Source organism: Ambystoma mexicanum, chromosome 12 (genome assembly GCF_040938575.1).
Source record: "Ambystoma mexicanum isolate Mex_15411 chromosome 12, UKY_AmexF1_1, whole genome shotgun sequence".
Taxonomy (NCBI): Eukaryota; Metazoa; Chordata; class Amphibia; order Caudata; family Ambystomatidae; genus Ambystoma; species Ambystoma mexicanum.
The window spans coordinates 571,229,275-571,253,297 of record NC_090936.1 but is presented as its reverse complement, the minus strand read 5'-3'; the positions used below and the strand labels follow the sequence as shown (position 1 = coordinate 571,253,297).

The 24,023-nt window shown below is 46.0% G+C and overlaps 1 protein-coding gene across 1 annotated transcript in view; it reads right to left on the bottom strand.

The window, feature by feature from the left end:
- Positions 1–854: 854 nt before the first annotated feature.
- Positions 855–24,023, bottom strand: part of SLC15A3 (solute carrier family 15 member 3) — a 143,757-nt gene continuing 120,588 nt past the window's right edge. Inside the window, exons 7-8 of the mRNA XM_069628888.1 lie at positions 22,642–22,800; positions 855–2,303 (exon numbers count right to left, since the gene is read on the bottom strand). Of these exons, the coding sequence (XP_069484989.1) occupies positions 2,143–2,303; positions 22,642–22,800 (320 nt within the window). The 3' untranslated portion in view covers positions 855–2,142. The remainder of the gene's footprint in view (positions 2,304–22,641; positions 22,801–24,023) is intronic.

Here is a 24,023-nt window from a genome sequence, read left to right as displayed (position 1 = left end):
AGCGCTGCTCCTGCAGCCTCTTGGAGAGGTCGGGAGTCTTCAGGTGTGCTTCAAGTGAGAGCAGCGGATGAAGAGGGATGAACAGCTGATCAGGTCCTACTTGTGGGCCTTGAGAGGGGGCCATCTTCCTTGCCAGACGGCTTCCCCAATTGGCCCTATCCGGTGGTGCTGGCCAATCAGACGGATGACCAGAAGGAGAAAGCAGGCACTTGGCGAATACCGCGGGCTGCGCCCATGCTGGAGGGGGGCACACAATCACATAGCCCAAGTAGCATTTCAGGCCATAAAGTCAGATTACAAGTCATCAATCTAATTGATGCTGGTCGGGATACTGATTGTAGAAAATCCCATGGGATCAAATTCGTGCTGATTAGAGCCAGCTCGAAAGTTGTGGAGTAAAGTGAAAAACGTCTTTAAAAATAAATAATTAAAAAAAGGTCCATGCAACTTTCAGAGCGAGAGGATCTAGGGGATTTTCTGCTTCTGTTCCAATTCTGGGAAATCCTGGACATTTGCCTGAAAACTGGACCTGCTCCAGAAATTACACATTCCATTTCCTTGACTGTCCTCTATTGACCCACTGGTGATCTTCCCTGTGAGCATGTTTATTGGGGCAGCCTCAACCAATCAACATAAACAGGGGAGTTGGAGATTAACATTTTGTTTTGGATGACCGCCCAAATCCTTCCCAGGTTCAGTGGTAAACTTCGATGTGATGTAGGTAATGGAACAAGCATGAGCACTAAATTGAAGTATGAGTTACCCTAGTTAGTTATCTCTCATAAATTAGCTGCCTTGTCATTTAAGCTGAAAGGTTATTTGTTTTCTACAAAAATGTGTTATAAAATGTGATATTGAAATGCAAAGTGTTTTTTAATAGAGAAATGGCAGTACAGTGAATTGAAAAAGTAAAACAATACATGAGAATGCGAGTCGGTGGAGATGCCAGCGGACAGAACTCTGATCGTCTTGCCTCTTTTGTAGAAGGCAATGGTTTTGTGTTGCCAGTTTTTCCTTGCGAAGTGGCACTTCTGGGACCGCAGTATGCTACATTATGGACCCAGCCCTCTAGTCCCAGGTGCTAGCTCATGTTTCTTGCATAGAGTGCTCCCTTAGTGCACCAGCTTTCCGAACAGTCCCAGGCTGAATGTATCTGCATTGGGAAGGCTCTCTCAGTACTGCGACGGAGGAGCCATTAGTGCCAACACCCAATCCATGTTCTTTATGCAGAATAGGGTAGGAATTGCGAGGATCCCGTTAGTCCCAAACATAAATCTTTGCCTTTAAGGACCCTATGGCTGAACCCACCAGTATAGCAGATGATTGATTCTTCAGTGCTATGTACATGCTTTGTCTTCATGCAGTCTTTGGTTGCATTGGATGTCTGTAGACTTAAGAATACACTGGTAATTCCTCAGGGTCTTCTGCCCCTTTGCAGAATCTGTGTTGGTATCTGACGTCCATGGGCCTGCATGTGGAATTTAAAAGATTTCTTGTGAGTGGTCATTTCGCTCGGGTTCGTTCCTCTAGTTTTTGTCACGAAAGGGCAGGATCTACCTGCAGATAATTTGGAGGTGAGGAAAAATGACGGTATAGTGGTAATAATGGAATGATCACCTCTTTACCACCATGTTTTACCGCACCAGCAAACTTGTAACAAGCTGCTCTCCCATCATGTTGTGCAGTCTTGGGTTGTATTTGATTTGTGTGGGGGATAATTCAGTTAGGCCTCCTCATTGGTCCACCCTTTCATGTCTTAATTTCCTTCCAGGGTCTATGATGAAGTAAGTCTGTGGGTGCTTCCCATGGATCACGTCTCTCATTAAGCAGATGGCGGTTTTATGTACTGGATATTTGCAGAATACAATGAGGCCTATTACGGGTTTCCCTTTATGCAGTCATTTTTGTTTGCATTAGCGGTCTATGCAGAAGGGACTCCATTTGGGCTCCCTAGAGTAACTGATCTCATTACGCAGTCTTGTGTTGCGTCCAACAGATGATCAATGAGTGCTTCCTTTGGGGCTCGTTAAAGAGTCTTGGATTACACCCGTACCCGTATAGAGAAAAGAGTCATCCACCAGTCCACTCTGTCTCCCAGAGAGCTCGTCGGATTGCTTCTGAAGTCCACGCACACAAGGGACCTTAAGTGTCTCTATCTTGCGCGTTGTTGATGCATAGCCTGCAGGCATCTTTGGCTTTTTTCTCGTACCGGACAGAGATGCAGATGAAAAGGAGCAGCGTCACCGCCTGGATCCCGCCCAGCAGGAAGAAGTAGAAATCCATGTGGCATTTGTTGATGTTCCCTGTTGACAAAGGGAGACAAATCAAAATGTTAGAGGACATTTCCACAGATGCCTGGTCTCCTATCCCAATGTGCTTTGCTTCCCTTGCACCTCTACGCTCCTTGCAACCCTCTTAAGGTGAACCGTAGTATCACACAAAAATAGCAGGAAACTGTGTATGTTCTTAAAATTCAAATATTGCAACAAAACAAAACATTAATGGGATAGTTGAGGGTTCACCATCCACATTAGGGGTGTTGTCCACGAGGGGTTCAAATGAGTGTGTCATCGATAGTGCGATCATGTCCCTAGTTGTCCCCTCCCACATTTGGCACATCAAAGGTGAAACACAACTAGTTGTGAACAGTAAATAGCATCCTCAACTCCGGTTTCTAAGGGCTTTGTTGCCTTTTCCTCCCACTGAACTGTACCCGGGGTCCAGCAGTGGGGGCGAAGGTACATTTCTGTAGACCTAAAAATAGATTAGTCTGGCGTTTATTCTCACGTTTCTGCCACCTGATTCAAGATGGCCACCGCAAAAGTATTACCTGGTCTCCTGACCCACATTCCTACCAAACGCACCAAAAAAAACACTAAATCATATATGGTGAATTACCCACCCCTTCCAAACTTCCTTTATGTAAAAAAGTAAAATCATACACGCTGCTTTTTCACCCTCATCCTCTTTCCTTTGTTCTCTCCCACCTTATAAACAACTCGTTCCCTGCTCCCCAGAGAGACGAAAGAAACCACACTTGTCAGCGACCCACTGTTTGCATGTGTAATGCGCCCCACCTGTATCCTGCTTCAGAGGAGGGGTGCAGTCAGTAGAAATGATGCGCAACGGAAGAGCCTGCTCCTAGTTATAAGAGCACATAGCTCTCAACCATTTGTGTTGCAATGGCGGGTGAAATCACCCGATTTTGTTTTTGGCGGGTGAGACGCCCATTGGAATGAATGGGCGTGCAGGAGGCTTGGCGGGTGAGTCAGCCTTTTACAAGGCGGGTGACACCCGCCAAAAGCGTGTGAGTTGAGAGCTATGAGAGCAGGAAAGAGAGAAAGCCCTTGTACACTGCGGTGTGACGTCACAGCAGGGTACAAATGCCTCCAGATTTTTCATCGGGGCCGTCTTTGTTTTTCTAACTTTCACTGAATGTGTTTTTCTGACCGTTTGCCTTTCCTGAGTGGGGGAGGGGTGGCCTGTTGAGAAATAGTGCACGCGTTATTTGCGCATGCTCGAAGTGGAGGCACAATCGATGTGAAAGGTAAGGGGGGAGGAGCGCAGCGCAGGGTAGGTTTGAATTCGGTGCAGGAGGGCACGAGTAGTGATGAGACGAGGGGTCGTTCTTATATTTTCCTTGGTGGGAACCTTTTCCAGAGGGTCGTTCTTATGTTTTCTTGGGAGGCAAAGATGAGAACGACCCCCCCCCCTGGGGAATGTTGTCCATGTGGATTCAATGCTTGACTAGCACTAGGGGTTGTCCTGTCGCAAGCGCGACTGACCAACCCCACCACATCCTTGTGTGGTTTGGCCCGCGTTGGCGTCATATTACAGGGGAAGTGACGTTGGGGTTAGGGAGGCGGGCGGCGAGGGGAAAGGCAGTGCTGGGGTAATGAAAAATGAAGAAGATGGTTGCTGTTGCTCCGTCTCATGTGTCTTCATTGTCACCTGCAGTGATATCGTACGTGCCGGCGCAAGGCACCTACGTGGGTGATTGTGCAACGGCACGTCCATAGCTGTATATTTGCTTCATTCTGGATGGACAACACAGGAGGTCTCTTCAATTTCACTTTCAATAATTCTGTAGGTTCGGACTGTGGGAGAAAATTGGCTTGTGCACCAATGGAAAACGTGTCCCACAGTCACAAGTTATAACTCCTTTAGTAACACGCTGTTTGAGTAATGCTCATGGGGCAGTAGAGTGTAACATGTGTTGCAAATTGTGCATTTAAAAGAATATTTGTTCAGTAACGATGGCTAAAACTACTATCTGCACAGTGAAGTAACTGAGATAAGCCACTGAAAAGAGTGGCAAAGCTTTGAAGGGGGTTATGGAGCTTCAAAAAGAAGACTGCAGTGATTGGACCAAGTGTTTGGGATGAGGGTTGGCAGAAGTAGGTCAAGGGGCGTGGCCCTTCACGTTTGTGAAACTGCAGACAAAGTTGAGAGCTTCCATAATATGAGTTGTGAACCTTGTGAATTTTAGATGATGGGGATGGAGTAGGCGATGCGTTGGGCGACCATCTTAGTGAAGGTGTAATTGAAAGCAGGATAAAACCCACAGGAGGTCGATGATCATGACATGGAGAAGGAGAGGTGCCACAGTATCTGCAAGTTCTCTGTGAATGTAAAGAGAAGCAAGAAGGGAATGTCTCTGTATCCGGGTGGACCTACCTTTTCTTCCGCATTCCCTCTTTGTCACAGGTAAGACATTTTTTGCAGAATCCTCTCTGGAAAGTGTGGGTGGTAGGAGGTTGATCTGTTTTGGTTAGACAAAGGATCTGTAGATGGTGAGCAGACTGTTGGTTTGAATGGCACCATTGATGCCAGACTGACATTGAGGCGCACCCAGTTGAGGGAGCTGGTGGAATGTGTGGTACAGGTGTCAAAGTGAAGGACACCGTGAGGGACGGGTAGGTTGAATTCAGAGATGGTGTGTTGTGATTGGATGATACCACCAAGTTTCTGGTGAGCCCCAAGGTAAGTGAAAGAATTAGAGCTTGTTATGACAGATGAGGCAGGACTAAAATGGTTCTTGGTGAAGTGCAAGGAATGTTGGTGTGCAGTCAACAAGGCTCTATTGTACAGGACATATCTAACGCGAGGAGGTGATTGTGAGTACATTGTGAAGGTGCACCTTGTAAGAGGAAGGCATGGGTTCTGAGCATGAGGGAGAGTGATAGTGGTCCTCCGTGATTGGGGCAGTAGGAGGGGGTTCAAGGATGCACGGGTAAGCTGGGTTGCTGGCATGATCTGCTGAATAGCAGTTTTTCTGACAACAGGGTCATCCAGAGGTTGTTGGATAGACCTGTGATCATGCAAAATTGGTTCAGTGATGCGTAGGGTTTCGAACAGTGCTCAGCTCAGATGGTATGCAAGTCGATGTCTGGATGAGGTCAAGATGTGAAAGAAGAGCCTTGTCACATACCATACATGGGAGCAAAAGGCCAGACATACTCTTGAACTAGAGTTTAACACAATGACTGTGCACATGGTACAGGGGTGGATCAGACAATAAACAGAAGTGGAATAAATTCGATCGACTGAGTGGACCAAGATAAAGTCCAAACTCAAACTAAAATTCCAGGATGGCTTCTCCTTAATGAGGGCTGGCTTTGGGGTTCCCAACTCTGGTAAGCGTTGACCAAAGTCCTCGCACATTCTGTCACTTACCATTATAGTATGGGGTCCTCCCCCCCCCTTAACCCCCCCTGAGTATTTACAAATGTAGGCTTCAGGGTTACCCATACCCTTTCCCTCAGATAGCTCCTCCTGTATTTGGGTTTAAGGGTAGCCTGAACTCTGTTTTTTGTCAAATCTCTTGTCACCATGCTTTTGCCAGGTATCCCAACTCTTTCTGCTTTCATAGGACACCTACTCTAGCCTCCAGCCTGGCTCTTTGGAGACCACCAATAATTCGAGACAACAAGTGGTGCAGGCCAGGAGAGGGTGGAGGGGTGAGATGGTCAACTGAAATGAGCCTACTGCTTGCTAGACTTACCCATGCCCTTAGACCTCGCCTTTGGATCCCCATCTCCTCTGATCACACTCATCTCCCCTTATTCTTGCTACCTCTTATCATGCTCTGTTCATTCTTTCTCACACTCTTCTATCGTCCACTCCTTCCTTCTCCACCTAAGTGGCACTCTCTGCTCCCCTCTGTTTCCTTCTGCTATTCAGACGCTTCCTCCTTAATCCATTTGGGCACCTCCTTCTTGGTGCTTTTAGGAGCCTCCCTCTTCCCATTTCCCAGTGTCTAACAATCTAAGGTCCATCTCCTCGCTCTCTTCTGGTTCCCCATCTTCCAACTTGGATAATCAACCTCTTCCTTCTGCTGATGTTCATCTCTTTTAAAAAATAGAAAAAAAGGATATTTCTTTTTATTTCCCTCAACCACATGTTCCTGCTCTGGCTTTACATAGAACATATTTATATACATCATCACCCAACTGAAGTTGGTACTCATTTATCGACATCAAAAGGCTGAAAGGCTGAAAGGCTGAGGTGGCCTTGCTGGGATTCGAACCTGCGACCTACAGATCGCAGCAGCAAGCATTCAACCTGATGAGCTATTTTAGGATACCAGCCTTTAAGCCTGAGGTGAAGAACTTGTAGAGGAAGACTCTGGGAAGACGGTGGAAACTGTCCACCGATCCGCTGGGAGCCATCTTCACAAAGATGGTTCGCAGCACAGTAGAAAATTATCCCAATATGGGGATAAAGGCTGGCAGCACCCTTGAATGTCCCAAACAGCAGATCAGGAGTGTTGATGTCCCAGCATCCTTCCAGGCAATGACAGGGACCCACAGCCAAGCAGAAGGTCTTGGCAGTAAACAGCCAAGAAAACAATTGCAGCATGGAAGGCTTGACCCTGCAGATGAGTGGAGGCAGGAGGGACCTCCAGGATCAGAAAACCCAACCCGAGATATGCCTGACCCAATGTAGCCAGCCAGTATAGCCTGATAAGGGTTAGAAATGGCAAGAACTGTAGGAATTTGTGGGAAAACGTCTTCAGCCAGTCAGCAGAGCTGCTTCCTCCAAATTGCAGAATAAACCAGCAAGAGGAAGAGGCAGGGACAAGTCGGAGCATTAAGTGGTGCTACAAAAGGGGCTCCAGCCAACCAACCTCTAAAGGGGTATTTGGGAAAAGCTCAGAACACCAACCATACAAGTTGGTCAGTGGGACTTCCACTCAGACGACACCACCCGCACAGCAAGTGAGAGAGACCCTGGTGGCCTACAGTGGTTTAAACCATTATGGAGGCTGCCGTGTGGACTCACAAAGAGCCCATGTGATCAAGGATTCCTGCCAGGTGACACAGACTGGTCATTTTGGCCTTCCTCTCTTGGTTCTCTTCCTGTTCCGTTGCCCTTGGTTTAGGATCTGCGTGTGAAGATCACGTCTTCCCTTTCTATGGAAGCTCAAATTACTGCTGTATGTCAATCCAGGCCCTTTCACCTAAAAACCCTTCAGAAAGTACTACCTTTTCTTCCCTCATTATTGCATGTCCCAGTTGTGGCAGCATTAGTGCTGAGCCGGACTGATTATTGTAATTCACTTTATCTAGCTGAACCCCATTGTCTTATTTGACACGGTCAAACATTCTATCCTCCTAAAATGGCTCTGTGATACCCTCAGCATCACGGACGGGGCACTGGACTGGCTGACCTCTTTCCTCACTAACCTCTTTTCCCAGCTGCAACTGGGCCCTTTCTCCTCAACCACCTCACACTCTACCTGTGGTGTCCCCCAGGGCTCTATCCTATTGCTGTGGTTCTTCAATATCTATCTCGCCCCTCTTGCTCACCTCATCTCCTCCTTCTCTCCTCATTTCCAGTGTTATGCTAATGACACACAGCTTTCCTTCAAACTTTCCTCTACTACCTCCTCCTACTCCTCCTCTCTAATCCCCGACTCTCTGACCACCATCCAGGTATGGTGTAAAGCTAACGATCTGTCTTAATACCAGTAAGAGGGAGATCCTTCTCATTGTGACACCTGTGCCCTGGTTCCCTCCTACCCTCTGGCCGCCCTCCTTGGGCCCTCTACCCTCACCATCCTGTGAGGCCAAAAACCTTGTGGTCATCTTCGACTCTGCTCTCTCCTTCACCCCTCACATCTCGAACCGTTCCAAGAAGGCCCACTTCCAGCTTCACCTCCTTAGAGACATTCTCCCTTTCCTCACCTTTCCCCAGAAGCTGTATGTCTCCAGAGCTCTGGTCCTTTCTAGGCTGGAATACTGCAACAGCCTCTTCCTCAATCTACCACTTTCCTCTCTACGCCCCCATCAGCTAATCCAGAATAGGGCTGCAAGACTTCTACTTGGCCTCAAGCACAGGGACCGTATCTCTCCAGCCCTAAAATCTCTCCAATGGCTCCCGGTGGCTGCAAGGATCAAATTCAAGACTCTCTTCATCATCCACAATGCTTTCTGGGGCCTGGGATCATGCTATCTCCAACTTTCCATCCCTAAATACTTCTCTGATAGAGCTCTCCACTCCTCTTAACTCCAACTCTCTGCTTGTCAAACGCTTCTCCAAGCAGAAAGTAGGGAGGAGGGCTCTCTATTCGGCTGGTGCCTCTCTTTGGAACAGCCTCCCTGCCCCTCTCGGAATTAAACAAGACCTCCTTAAATTCTGGAAACTTCTCAAAACTCTGTTTTTCTCTACCTCTTTGTCTTCCCTGCTAATCACCCCACTGCCGCTGAGAATGGTGGCCTGGTCCTTCATGAATCTCACAGGTTACCAGGCCCTCTACACAGTCAAAACCAGCAACCCCCCCGCCCTCCCTCAGCACTGCCCTTGCGCACACCCTGCCTGACAGCTGTACATAACACCCATGGGATTCCTCCTCTCTAGCACTTAGCCATTGGCCTCCTCCCTGCCTCCCCTTGCACTCACCTCCCGGGGACCCACCAGCACTTGTCCAAACCCCCCCCTCCCCCTCCATTCCCCTTCACTGCACTTGCACTTCCGAATGTCACAAGGCATAGTAGGACCACGATTGTATATTTACTGCTTTTGCCACTGTTATTTACTCCCCTGGTTCCCTCCCCACTTGGTCTTGTGGCGCCTGGAAACACCATTCTGTTGTATAGGTGCCTAATAATACATTCTCAATAAATAAATAAATAAATTCACAGTCTTCAACTTTGACAGAATCTTGGGTCCAGGGTGGCTCCTGGTCCTTCTTATGGATATCACATTTCTCCGGTGTAACGTAGACTACATTGGCTCGTAGTAAATAAGCGGGTTGCTTTCAAGTCACTTTGTATTGTGCAACGAGACTTCTATGGCCAATGTGCTGAATATTTACAAGCTAAGTTCCAGCATTATATTCCGGGTCGGCGTACTCGTTCTCAGGATAGATGTCTAATTCAGATTCCTCGTTAAATTGACTGGAACCGTTGGCCGAGCTTTCTCAGTTGCAGCCGTCAAGTTGTTGAATTCTATCCCGCAACCGCTTTGGGCTACTGTGAACCATTTAGCATTCAGACGCACTTTACAAAACGTTATGTTTTAGGTTCTACTACATTGCCTTCACCTGTGTCTGTTGGATATTTAGCGCCAAGATACCTCTGGTGGAAGTGAGTTTTATGAACCATGTAAAATAACATAACATTTAACCTGTGAAGATTCATGAAGGAAGACCGCTTTCCCCCACCTGGAAAGTCAGAAAGAGTAGAGTGCCATTGGAGTACATGGTCCTCCTAAATGCATTGTCACAGTTAGAAACGCAGTACATGACGTTGCATCCGAACCAAAAAAAAAGTTAAAACGGATCAACTGCCACCATTCTGTTCAGGAGAAGCATGGCTCGATCCCTCAGTGCCGCTGGCTTACATTACATTGGGATGATGAAGAGCGCATGATGTGTGAATGCATGAATTTATGGGACAGCTCCCTCCAGCATCACAAATATCTAAGGCCGCATCCTTAACTTAAGCGGTGCGCCCCATGCCCTAATTACATCGTGTGCCAGTGCTTCTTGCTAGCAACCACCTGTGTGCACCAAACAAAAAACCTACTTGGGCAGTATTGTGTTTCTATAAGCTCATACAACACGGCTGAAATGGAACATAAGCACTGCCTGATGCAGTGCTTTTAGAGCCCACCTTGCCAGTACACACTGGACAATGAGCGCTTTAAAGTGTTATCTAAAAAAGGGCCCTTGGGAAGACCCATGGCGGGACTGATCTTACTCCTAAATAACCTCATTGGGCTTAGAGTAATATGGGCATGGAATATCTCACCCCTAATTTAAATTGTACTTTTGGGGAAAAAAGCTTCAAGGACACAAACACTGGGGGGCTGTTAATCTGCAATTTGTACTGGAACACCAAAGCAGAAACATCCTCCACTTTTGTCCAACAGGTTATAGAGGAGATGGACAATGCCAGGGTAATTAAGCCTGTCTTGAACATCATCCTGTGCGGCAACGTAAACATTCACTGTTTTAACAACTCCTTAATACTTATAGAGAGGCCAGGATTTAATGCACAGGCAGCTGAATTACGAGGGCTGAGGTAGAGAAAGGAATTGACTTAAGAAACATCCTCCTAATCAATGGTACGGTTGCAGGGGACATCCCACCCAGAGCTACCTGACAGCGGGGTAGAAAAACCCAGATACTGGACTATCAAAGGACCCGCAATTAGGACAGACACTTTCAGAGTTCAATCTGGAAGGAACAGACTCAGACTGACAAGCGAAAACATCTCCGCCCTATCAGCATCTCTAGGAGACTCCAGGGAAGGTGGGGATATAGACTATCCAAAACATATGTCTATATATGTAGAAAGAAGATCTACGGGAGGGAAAAAAACCTTTACCCATATACAGAAGTTTGACATGGCAATATCAGTGAGGAAAAAAGATCTGAACCGGCTTAAAAGAGCTCCTAAAAAACATGCTTCTCCCCTAACCCTAGTTGCTGTTAAGAAACGTACTTTATATTATAGAAATTGGCTGAAACAATACAAATATACACTACACCAACATGAAGCGGAGCACATGTTGAGGCTGGTAGCCACTAAAAATTCTAGAGAAATGTGGCAAATCTTCAGCTCTCTGGATGCTCCCAAGGAGAGTATATTAACAAACACAATTCCGGCCGGAGAGTGGGTCATCCATTTCACTGCACTCTTCTCAAGTCCTACAGTCGAACAAGTACATGGCCAAGAGCTGAATCTCCAAAAATGGTTATTCAAAACCAGCCGAGAAGACATCCTAGAATTAAACTAAAAATTCTAGCAACTCGAGAGCAGCCGGTCAGGATGGCCTTACTAATATGATCCTCAAGAGGCACCCGGAAAAATGGGTTGACTTTATATGTAACCTGTTGCACATAGTGAAACTTAAGAGGAATATACCTGTTTCTTGGACCACCTCAATTGTAGTTTCCGATTTTCAAGAAGGGCGATGGGTCACTTCCATCGAACTATAGGCCTTTCGCCCTTCTTGATGTCATCGACAAAATATTTGCAACCTTGATACTGAAACATCTTACTGCTTGGAGCAAGGAAGCAGATCATCAAGACTACTGGCAGGCGGGCTTTGAAAAGGGCATAGGAACGGCCCTGAATCTGTTCCTGATTAATTTCTTGAAGATGAGAACATTACCGAAGAACAGTATAAGGCTCTACGTGGATTCGGTGGATCTTTTCCAAGCTTTTGACTCAGTGAACCGACTGACCTTATGGTCTAAGTTAAGAGCTTGGGGTTGCCCCAGTGATTTGCGTGAAGCCATGGAGGCCCTTCATTCAGGAACAAGGATCCAAATAAGGCTGAATAAACTAGGAGATATGACAAACCCGATCAAGACAACAACGGGCCTTAAGCAAGGCTGCCGCCTTGCACTGGCAATCTATAATCTATATAAATCAGACATGGGAGATGCTTTCAAACGGATCGGGTGTTTACCGCCATCCATCTTGGGAACCCCGATAACATGTCGATGACATGGTGATAATGGATGAAACACCAATAGGCCTCCAGCGCCAACTGGAGGCACTGGCTTCCTACTTGTCAGCTAATGACCTTCGGATTAACATACAAAAATCTGCTATGATAACCTTTGGTAGGCATCCTGGGAAGGGCACACAAATCTACGGCTGGTTTATAAATGGAGCAAAAATTCCAGAGACTACCCAGATGACGTACCTGGGCATATCTATAAATGACAGTCCTAATGATGCCTCTCAAGAGGCCGATTTAAAAATAAAAACAAAGATTCTTTCAGCACAGGCCAAACTCATAAAATATTGCTACTGTAAATTTTCATTGCTTCCTGTTATCGCATTTTACCGTATGAAGGTCATTCCTATCTTGACCAATGGGGCAGAAGTGACTCTTGCATTGAGCTGGAAAGTGTGGCAAGTTTTGGAGGGCATCTTCTAGAGACATGCCCTCGCTCTGCCTAATTGTATGTCAGTAACAGTGATCCGGAAAGAGTTGGGTCTCACCTGGCTGTTGGCAGTATCAACCTGGAAAACACTTTCATTCTATCGGAAATGCCTGCTGCCACCCTCGAAAGGAGGGTTTTCCTTACTCAAACAAGCAATAATCAAGTAGGGAACGCATACTGGTAGAATGGAGTGACAAATGCAAAGTATTATTGGCGACAATTAATACAACAGAGAAACAGCTTAAAGAAAATCCAGACCTGGTGAAATGAAAACTTGGCGATCAGGATTGGATTGACACTTTGGATTCAATCACCACTCTTAAACTATATGGGAAGCACTATACTGCTCCAAGCAGACTAAGTTCTACCCTACCATACCTAATAAGGTTCCCTTCAGATCATCTATGGCGTCAACTGCTAAGACTGTGCTTTAATTTGTTTCCAACTCGGGAGGTTCTTGAAATAAGGAATGTAAAGGAAGCAAGAGACTACCATTGCAGATAGTGTAACTAAAAAGAAGAAACCTTGCATCACTTGGTCATGAGCTGTCTGGCTGTGGCGCACATCAGATCTAATCCATTGGGAAAATGATTTGTTGATAATCGAACCTTATTAAGAAGTGACACTTGGTCTCTACTGCTGCAAGGAACTCGGCTATCATTGACTCTTGGAATTTACCTCAATAATTATTTACATACTCAACGAAGGTCTTGAAGTCTAGAATTGACTGATTTGGTTATCTTTGGAGGACTTTGTGTTTTGTTTTGCAGGTCAACTGATTTTACAATGGGTGACTTTGTTCTTTTCTTTTGATGATCAATGTTGTGTAGACTATGATAGTCTGATCTGTAAAAGCTAAAAGGTTTCAATTGAAATCATATGCTAATAAAGAAATGAAAAAAAAATGTTAACCGCCACTACTCGACGGGATGGACAGCGTGTAGATGGAGACAGCTGCAGGCATTAAAAAGTACATCTTTAATGAGTTCTGCTGCTGCATGGGGGGCTAGTTCACTTTCTCACTGCTGGCAGTACTAGTGGGCCAGGCAGCTGTGGCAAGCTAGTATAGCAAGTTCTGGAAGCTGTAGACCATAATGGCTGTAATGGTCAGGAAATGAATCCCCTGGGCGACAGGACGGGTGATTTCAGGTTGGGGGAGCGCTATTTGTGTGTTACAGGAATGCAGGGCCAGGTGGTGTTTACTCTTGTCAACGTCTATGTGAACCCCCCTGTTAAGGAGGGGTTGATTCCTGCGCTCCGGGATATCATCTTGAGGGAGGGTGCGGACACAGTCTTTGTTGGAGGCGACGTCAATGATGTTTTAGATGTGGGCTTGGATTGTGTGGGAGCAGTCGGGTCCAGAGGGACAAAAGGCAAGAAGTTGGTCGAATGGGTCCGATCCTTGCACTTAATTATTGTCTGAGGAATTTGCACCTTGCGGAGTGTGCGTTCCCGTTCCCTTCCGGGACTCATGGCTCTTTGTCCCAAATTAACTATGTTTTTCCTTCTAGGGACACAGTTCATAATGTGTCAGAGGTGGGGTATCCAGCAAGGGGTATTTTGGATCATTCCCCGTTGATGGTCGACTGGGGGCTGTCACGGAGTACATTGCAGGTGGTCTGTTGGCTCAGTGGGTACCATTTGCTAGCTCCCGTGATGAGTACTCGTCTTGCGGTTGCTACAGACCGGTTCTTTGGTGAGAATGAGGGGTCGGTAGATAGTGAGGTGATGCTAGGGGAGGCCTACAAACAGTCATAAGGGGGGGGCGCTTTGGGTAGTTAGGAGAAAGGAGAGGAGGCATGAGATCTCGAGAGAAGAGTCCCTGTTAGAATTGGAGGGTAGATACACCACCAATGGTTCAGCCTGTGTGCAAAAGGATTTGTGTAGGTCCCAGGCGAGGGTGAGAAAACTCGTTCAGGGTGAGGCTAGATATTTGGGCAAACTGAGTAGGGGGAGGATTTGCGAACACCGGGATAAGAACAGGGAAACTATCGGCCTGGCTGTTAAAAACAGGAGGAAGGGAATAGATGGATTACTGAGCTTAGAGGGGCTGTGGGGACGACTTTGGGAGACTGGGAGGAGATTGCGGATGCCTTTGGTGCCTTCTTCGAGGGGTTGTAGGCAAATCCCTCCTGGGGGATGGATGCAGATGTCAGCTTTCCTGCTGTCCCTTCCTTTAAAGCAGTTGACGAAGGCCCACAGGGAGGATTTGGAGGCAGATCTGACCCTGGCAGAGGTACAGCGTGCCGCATACATCGGCTACAAGGACGCAAGACACCGGGTCCCAATAGGCTCACAATGGTATTGTTGAAGTCTCTGGGGGACAAGGTAAGCTCATGCCTGCTTAATGTGTAAAAGAGGAGCATGGAGGACTGGATTCTCCTGCAGGATCTTAGGGAATGCATGATAGTGGTTCTTCAAAAGAAGGGCAAACTGAGGGAGTGTTGTGAGTAATATGGACCGATCTCTCTGTTGAATGGGGTGGTGAAATCTTGGCTAAAATCTTGGCTGAGAAGCTTTTGAAGGTGCTCTCAGGTTTGGTTAATCCGGGTCAGAACAAATTCATGCCGGGGAGGTCGACTCGTCTCAATCTGCGGTGGCTTTTTGGGGTGGTGTCAATGGCCAATCTGCTCCTCCTGGATGGGAACATAATTCTTGTACTGGACTACTACAGGGTGTTTAACTACGTACGTTGGGATTATATGTGGGCAGTGCTGGAAAGGTTTGGTTTTGACCCAAAATTCATGGGATGGGTAAAACTACTGTATGGGTCTCCCAGGGCGAGGGTGCTGGTCAATGGTTACCTTTGGGATGCAGCAGGGCACAAAAGACAATGTCATTTTGGGACTGTGAAAAAATACTCTGTCCTTGAATTCCATGAATTTCTGAACATTTCTGCTGGCTTGTTGCTTGGGTACGGGGATAAAATGGGCCTTAATTGGCTAACATTCATAGAATTCCAACCAACCAGGGTGAAACATTCTAGCCACCTGACTGGCTAGAACACCTGGCATTCTGGCTGTTAGGGAGATTTCTCAGAAATGTGCTTAATTCCCTCCACCTTAGAGACCCCCAGCAACTTTGCTGGATTTTGAGGACTTGATTTTTTTAACCTGGAGAGAGTGTGACCCTTTCCCCCACTCTCTCATGTATTTTAATGTGATTTTATACACTGTGTTTCTTTTGGTTGTGGAGTCTGACAAACTCCATAGGCATCATCTTTTACATTGTGTCACACAGCACCTTCAGTGCAGTGGCACAGGGATGTCTTTCAGATTTCCCAAAGGTTTAATACCTTCTATTGGATAAACTACTGTTTCCAAGAGCACTAAAGTGAAATTGACTTTACTTACCATTGTAACTTTCTAGACCCAGCACACCCTATCTTACAATGGAGTGCTGGAGGGGTTACCTAGTATCCCCTTTGTCTAGTTTCTCATGTAACATTTTTTATATTACCCTTTTCGCACTGAATGGCTGGTGGCAGTGGTTTCCCTTGAACTAACTTGGTGTGCCTTTACCGTGGCTGTGTTCACAGCTACAGTAAAGCACCCACGGTAGCCATCTTTGTCAAAATGGCCCCCGGTCTTCATTTTTGCCATTTCTTTGTGAAAAGGTCCCTCTTGAGATTTGCTCTGCGCGCCAAACCAAGTTTTGTCTTTGTTCATTTTGCCTTTGGCGGGATTGAAGAGTGAAGCCCGCCTCTGGTTCCAGAGTGTCTGGGGTAGGCAGAAAGTGAGGGAGGTGCCCGAAACTCCCTGTGCTTAGTCTCATAGGAGACCCAAATGCACTCTGTGATGATTGGCCGGCTGACTCTCCGGCAAGGACAGCCACCATGCTGAGTGACTGACAGGCTGGAATGAATGGGAGAGAACTCAATAAAAGGTGAGTCTTTTGGCTTGGAAGGCAGAGTCGACCACTGGACGAAGGAACTAAAGAAGAGCTTGAAGAGGACGCCTGCTGCAACTCCTGGACCATTGGTTTTCCCGGTGAAGCCCTGCTGCAGTGCCGAAATGCCAAGTTCGCATCAACGGAGAAGCCCCTGCAAGGACAACTTCTCCCCTTGAGTTGGTGGGACCAATCAACTCCAAAGTAAGCCACCTGGACATCAATCTTGGAGCTGGTTAAATTTCCAGAGTTGCTACTGGAAACCGTATAACCAGGGAGAGGAACACCAGATTGTGTGCGTTGCTTTTAAGCTGTTCTAGAGCTTTTGGAAGATCCTCTTAACTCCCAAGAAGCAGGACTGACGGAGCATGAGCCTCCTGAACAGAGTGCGGGACCCAAGAAGCAAGGAAAGTCCATCTCGACAGCCACAAACCGCGGTGTTGCTATATGCGGTAGACGCGAGGAGCTAAAACACTGAACAGCCACTGAAAGTGAAGTTTGCCGGTTGCGAGTTTTGACCATCCCAGTACATTGTAGGAGTCCCCCGATGTCCTCCCTCTTGTCCCCACGACTGAGACCCAGGAACAGCGAGATTTACAGACCTGCACAGGAATGGAGGTCATCAGCTGCATCTTTTTCTTCATTTCTAAGGTACTGTAAAAAGTCTGAGGGAACTAACCTCTTACTGTAGAATGCTTGCAACATCTACAACTCACAAGCCTAATCAGCTTGTGGCCCTAGATTTGATTCTTCTTTTCATCAAAGACTCCTAAGAACATGTGCAAAGACTTTTCCATTTACTACCAGAAGTGCTTCATCCTATGCAAGACTTTTGCCCATTGACTTTGGCTTAGCCTATTGAATTGCATGACTCTTCTTGGAGGATTTAAAAGTATTTGCCTGCTTAAGAATATTTGTGGTTTCTTGTTGTTCTAGTAATCTTTGCCTTTTACCAACTTCTAAAAGTATTCTAGATGCCAACAGTAAGATATTAATGTCTCCAGCACCCTAGTTATTGAAGTCAACTGTGGGTGTAGGTTGTTTGTGGGCTATCCCAAAAGGGTCTTTACTGATTTAGAAATTAAGAGTGTACAGTATTGAAGTGTATTTGTGTGTTACTATTATATTGCTCCCTTCGGACGAAGGCTTATTCTAACTGACTGATAAATAAATTAGTATGCAGGAAACCTTGAGTGTAAGAGTTTATTTGAATACCTGTAACTGTAACTATCTGCGTAACTCCACTACAGCTGACATTGACCCCTCTTGAGATAAGCAAGGCTGCTCAACACGCTACCAAAACTGTGTAGTACAAGCTTATACCAAAGGTTGGGTTTCCTATACCTGTAGTCAGAGTTGTGTGTAGTGGTCCCAGAGGGTACTGCATACAAACTTTGCCTAACACTGGCGATTGAGGCATGCAGAATATTGTGGCCCTCTGATTGGCCACAATATCAGCGTGTCCTTTCAGGCTGTAATTATGGCAGTCTGATTGTGTAGAATACCATAAAATTGAATGGCAGAGTGGCGTTACAGAACAATTTGTATTTGCCCACTCCAGTGGCAGAAACACTGGAGATTGCTTGCAGTTTTGAAAAAATAGCATCCGCTGTCAATGATGTTCTTCACTTGCTCCATGTCATACATGGGGGTGTCTGCTGACATATGATATGGCATTTATAATGCGCCTGTTCACAAGGTTTCTAGGTGCCACATCACAAGGGAGGACAAGACAAACGATCCTATTAGGCCTTGTGTCATTCGGACCGTGCAAGTGCGACAAGAAGTGCAAGGGGAAGGAGGGGGGAAATGCAAGGGAGAGGAAGGGATGGGGCAGTGCGATCAGGGCAGAATGGCTCTGAATAAGTGCAGCGTGGCTCTGGGTAAGTGCAAGGAGGCAGGGATTTTGCGCAAAGCAATGTACTTTGGATTTAGAAGCTCTGCTGCACGTCGATGCAGTTCAGCTGATTGTCTCATTAGTAATACAGGGAGTCTCCACTGTGAAGGCATCGTGAATTAGACACAGACAACTGAACTGAAGTTTGGGCTATAAACCTTTATTAAACAGAAAAAGGGTTTGGAAAAAGGCCCAGCTTGCCCTAAATAAAACGAAGGAAAGTCTGCATCGGGAAGTCCAAAGTAGCAGTCTGTGTCCAAAACCTATGCTTGCCCTCACATCTATTTGTATACAATGTGTAAGGATGTCCATGTCAAAATTATAACTTTTCAAATACAAGTTCAGGGTTTCTTCCAGCTCTTGGTTGTCAAAGGGTTTCCCTTCCCCGAGGTTCAAGATAGTTCACAATGCAAAAGGGTTCCCTTAGCCAGGATTTCAAGTCTTTAAATTTTCCCATTCTTTTTATACTTTCCAGCTCTTCTGGTTTGGTTACCTTTCACCAATATCACAAAGTACAGTTCCTTAATTTCAGTTCACACCAACTGTCCTTTATATTCAATCACAAGCTTCTTTGCAGGTATTTTAAATGGCTTTTCCATAGGTAGGTGTCCCTGGTCTAGGCCCAGTTGTCGGACCACACAGTCCACCCATTACAGGTCACACAACCGACACACCTGTCTTGCCTCTTCTTCCTTGTATGCACGTTCCCACTGTTCCAGCTATACAGTGTTGGTTGGTTTATTCTCATTTCACATCCTCATGATGCTTTACCATTACTTGTTTTGCCACTTTTCATTTGTTGCACGTTCATATGTTCCTATGGCTCTTGTCAATGCTTGTTCTCTCGAGTTACACAGTTCCTTTATAGCGTGAGATTGCACAAAACTGCTTGCATTCAGATTATTCAACTTCATTCAGATCAGTATTCAACAGTACTTGCTTTCATTCAAATCAATATTCAAGTGTTTGCTTTCATTCAGATCATTACTTAAAAGTGCTTACTTTCCTTTGGTTTGGCATTCATTAAAGTTCTCACAGGTCCGCCATGCTCAACTGCCACCCCGGAATCCCCCTGCCAAGGTTGACTCACTGGTTAGTGCTTACAGCGCTCCTGCAATGTTTCCGGCTACACAAGCTCTCTCTCATGCAGCACCTCACTCTGTCTCCACAGCGGCTCTCTGTTGTTTTGATCATGCCACTGATGCGTCTCTCGCAGCTCGGGACTCACTCCAAAGCTTTGCCTGGTTATGTGTTTGTCCTTTCTGTAGTTCACCACATGCCTCCAGCTTCCTTCAGTTTTGCTTCTCACTGCATCTAACTGGGGCTCTCGAGCATTCTGTCTTCCATGCTGTTTTCCAGCAGAGTTCTGCGTTCCTCCAGCAGTCTGTAGATCTGCTTCCACAGCTGACTGTATTTTTGTGTGTGTGTGTGTGTGTGTGTGTGTGTGTGTGTGTGTGTGTGTGTGTGTGTGTCCCCGCGTCCCCCCCCCCCCCCCCCCCAAAATAGCGAAGGCAATGACTAGCCTATAGAGGCCTGGGGATTGCAGACTCATTATGAAATGGAAATGGGGATACTGTCTCTCACCCAAGGGTGTTTCTCCTCCACCAAGGTAGTCCTCCCTTGCATATCCCCCTCAAGTTCAGGATCCGATAGCCGTTCCCTGGCTACCTGGAAGGAGAATATGTTGGGGAAAGAAGTGCCCACAGACTCCTCACACCACACACTAAAGGGTTTTGCATGGCCTGATTTGGGGAAGCCTTCTCCGAAAGTCTTATTCCAGGGCATTCCACTGAAATGGAAGCCCCCGATCAGATTCAAAAGGGCCACAAACCAAGCAAAGTTACAGTAGTTAATTAGAAAAAGCTACTTCCCCTGAGAGAACAGAAATATTTTTGATTGTAACTCCTCTAGGTTGAAGGAACTGGCAAGGGCCATACATCCTTGTACAGCTGAAAATAAAAGTGCTGTGCAAAAGCGACTTGGTTCGATGGCCTTGTTATCCAAAAAACACAATATTGAAGACCGATTTTAAAGGAATACAAACCGATGATGACAGAGTAGAGCGGGAACAGGGTAGAGGGTGGGAATCACTCTACTAAAAAGAGGAGGTCTGATAAGTCTTGGAGGAAAAGTGCTGTGAGTAACCGGCTGTGGTAACACTGCCTTCTGTCTTTAGAATCTGTCAAAGCAAAGGGGGAATGTTGATGCATCCCTGAAGTGAGTGTATTGAAGGCTGAAGGATGTTAACCAATGAGTGCACTAAGGAGGCCATCTCTCATTGACCTAAGGGCAGTGAGAACTGGTCTATCATGGTTCTAGTCATGGCAACTGGGACACAGACCCATAGGCAGAATAGGACCGATTTTTCCTCCTTAGACATGTAATGAGTCTTGTTGGAACCTCCGGCGCCAGTGGTGATGCTTCTAGAAATGGAGGTGGTGAGGGCATGAAATACCCTCAAGGTGATCTGGAAGAAAGGCCCAAAGTGCCTCTGATTGTGCTTACAGAGGGGTATTCAGGGCTCTCTGGTTTAATGCCATAAATCTATCCAGTCCCATTGAAGAAGCTGAAGGGCGGCTAATGGCTTGCAGTACTGGGCGAGAAACTTAACGCACTGGCGCAGACTCACTTAAGAAAAACTGCTCTGCATCCAAAAATAAAGCAAATATCCACCTGTCTCCCCCACCCCCACCTTATTACTGAACCATTTTCAGCATTTTGTTACTGCAGGTTGTTTGAGCCCAATAAAATCCAAATTTAACACAACCTCCAAGCTTTCTCTCTTGTTATGCAAAAAACAAGGGGTCCTGGGAGTCCCTCTGCCAGACATTAGTCCTGGTTACGAGAGCCTTACCCAGAGTCTTTAGCTCACTATCTTTCACAGAGCAGAAATATCTAAAACATTCTTTGTCCTGCCCTAGGGCAGTCCAGCCCCGAAACGCTAAGCAATTCTCCTCTGAACAAGAGTACCAACAGCAACCCCAGACACGTGTTTCGGTCTGGTTGGACCTCATCAGTAGGGTGGAGCTGTGCCTCTCTAAGAATAGTCAGCAAGGGGTCCACGTCTGGATTCCCCTAGTAACCTAGAGTGAGACCCAAAGTTACTAAAATATGCAAAAAACAAGGGAGGTCCTGGGAGTCCATCTGCTGGACATTAGTCCTGGCTACCACCAACTTCATCTCTCATTCAGGTTAAATGGAGGTTGAGGTGGATGTAGAATGAATGGACGAGAACACACTTGAACGTGATGGGTTAAAGTGAATAAGTGATGCTGTATTTGGGGATTACTCTTTGAAAATGGCTTTTTTTATTGCAGCTTGGTGTCGTAGAAAATGATATGCCAGTATAATATAGACTAATATATATAGGTCCATAGCAGGGTTGGAATTAATCAATATAAGTGGGTAGAGAAAGTATAACTGCAAACTAATATATTGCTGCTATGAGTACAATAGGCCTAGTTGATGCAGCAACAGACAGACCTATCTGGAGAAAACATTATCATGTGTCCTGCACGGATCCTTGCTTCACAAGTTTTTCCTTTTGGCATTAGTATGCAAGGATTATTTTTTCCTATTACTCATTCTTTGCCCTTGCAAGGCAATTTGTTTGAATTTGTAGCGTTATATAGCATGTGTGCACCTAGAAGGTTTCTCAAATGCAGTCGAGACTAGATAAAGCTGATCTGCTCTAATTATAACATCTTGCAAATGTGAGACGGGGTTAATCCTCCTCACCAGGAGCTGGAGAAATGACAATTTTCTAAATGCCTCTTTGAAGTGTGACCAAACGGGCAGGAAACTAAGAAAGCCTCCCAAATGTTATAAGTTAAGCCTGCCCTCTCAATAGAAGCTAACAGGGAAGAAAACTATAATTATCAATGTTTTGTGCATTTTGGATCTGTCCTGGAGTACTGTCATGCGATGTGAGCTGTTTGCCATTTAAAGACTCTTACTTACTATTGTGACTGGATTGTTTGGAGAAGATATCCCTTTAATTGATCATGATGGACTATGGTTGGATTCAATGGTGTAAGTTGTGATGTGATTGGGTTTGATGTTTTCATCTTGGCAGTACCTGGCAGAATTTGACTTTAATGGTGAATGTTGGCAGTGCCTGGACAAGCTTGGACTAGTTGGTGGGCCAGGGGGATAGTTCAGGAACAACACGTTTGTCTTGGATGCAAGACAACGTATAGCAACACCGGTTCGAATCCCAGACTCGTGTTTAGAAACTGGTCCCCGGTTTAAAGCATGTTATAAAAGAACAATTAGGTAACCTGATGTTAATATTCTGAATAGAATCAAAAGTCACTTGAGAAAATAAGCCACAGTATAAAGTGAGGGGATTGTTTTGTGGAAATGTGGATCTCTCATCCAACTAAGTCATCACCTTCCCAACATGGCACCTATCCCCATATACCAAATATAAAAAAACTCAAGTTACCGTAGTCTTCAGGGCAGTGCATCCATCCACTTGAAGGCAGCGAGAGCAGTGTCAGGAGGCCAGATCCCAGCAGGGAGCCTACGCCAGAAATGCAGAAGAATAGCCCCATGATCACAGCTTGCATGGACTTGGGTGCCTCCGAGTAGGCAAACTCCAGACCTGGGGGGCAAGAGGAACGAATTGGAAGGTAAGTCACAATGAGCGTTCAAACCCCCTAGCATGGTGTGATTGGGCGCAGTCCTGCTGAGGGTTTACCCCATCCCCGAATATCAGCAGCGTGTGCAAAGTGCTGTACTAGTGGAGTTCACTTCTCAATCATCCTTCACCCACTCCATGCTCTAGAGCATCAACTATGTATAGAGTATTGTATTGATGGACATGCTCTCTGTACACAAATGTCCGATTGCATGGTACCAACAAGTTGTGGTGTTCTGTACTGATGGACACTGAGTGTGTGTGTGTGTGTGTGTATATATATATATCTCCAAGCTCTTGTACCACAGGCAGGGAGTGCTAAAGCATAAGTGAAAATGTATCCTTTTGACAAAGTAGACAAAATGACAATTTTTTTCAAAATGGGCGGGTCACCCGATAGCCATGTTTGCACCTTCTCTCTGCCGTTGCCTTTACCCCTTTGCCTCCTCTGCCTTCCTTTTTTGTTTTCTGTCTTTTATTGACCAACCCCTGGCACCATTCCTGTCCTATGGGTGTCAATAAATTTATCAGGAAAACGTTTGTCAACTTGTGTTCCTAGTTTAGATTTTTTTTTTTGTGTGCAAAAGTGACACATTTGCAATAAACAATAGATCAGTGATACTGGCTGATATCTAGCTATCGGCAACGTGAATGGGCTGTACTCCGAACTTCAAAGGAAGGTGTGCAGAATCAGCTGAGATCCATATCATGGGGCATCGTATGCATACAAAATCTACCCATTTTACCAGCAGCACCATTTATTGAAATCGTGTTCGAGCTTTGTGTTACTTATTAAAGCCTCTTTTCCATAGGGGTTGCAATACACTTTTTTTTTGTCCTTGTGGCTTTGATTTAAAAAAAAATGTAAAAAGCTGTTCTAGAAACTGCTGGCTATTCATTGTAAGATGAGCTTACCGGCAGTGTATCCCTGTGGTCGGCCTGTAAGCCGGAAACGGTGAGGCGATGTGCCGGATTGACATGATTAGCCTGGCCATGACGTTTCTGATTGGCCACACCCTTTTTTGGTATTCGGAGATCTGAATCCTGCCCTGCTTCCCTCCTCAGACCAGGCCTGCCCTTATTTAGTAGAAGGGAAGCCACATACTAAAGAAGCTCGATCGTACGTTTGTGGACATTATGATGTGCAAGCCGTATGCTGATTTTACCATGGCCAGAAACTCGGATGC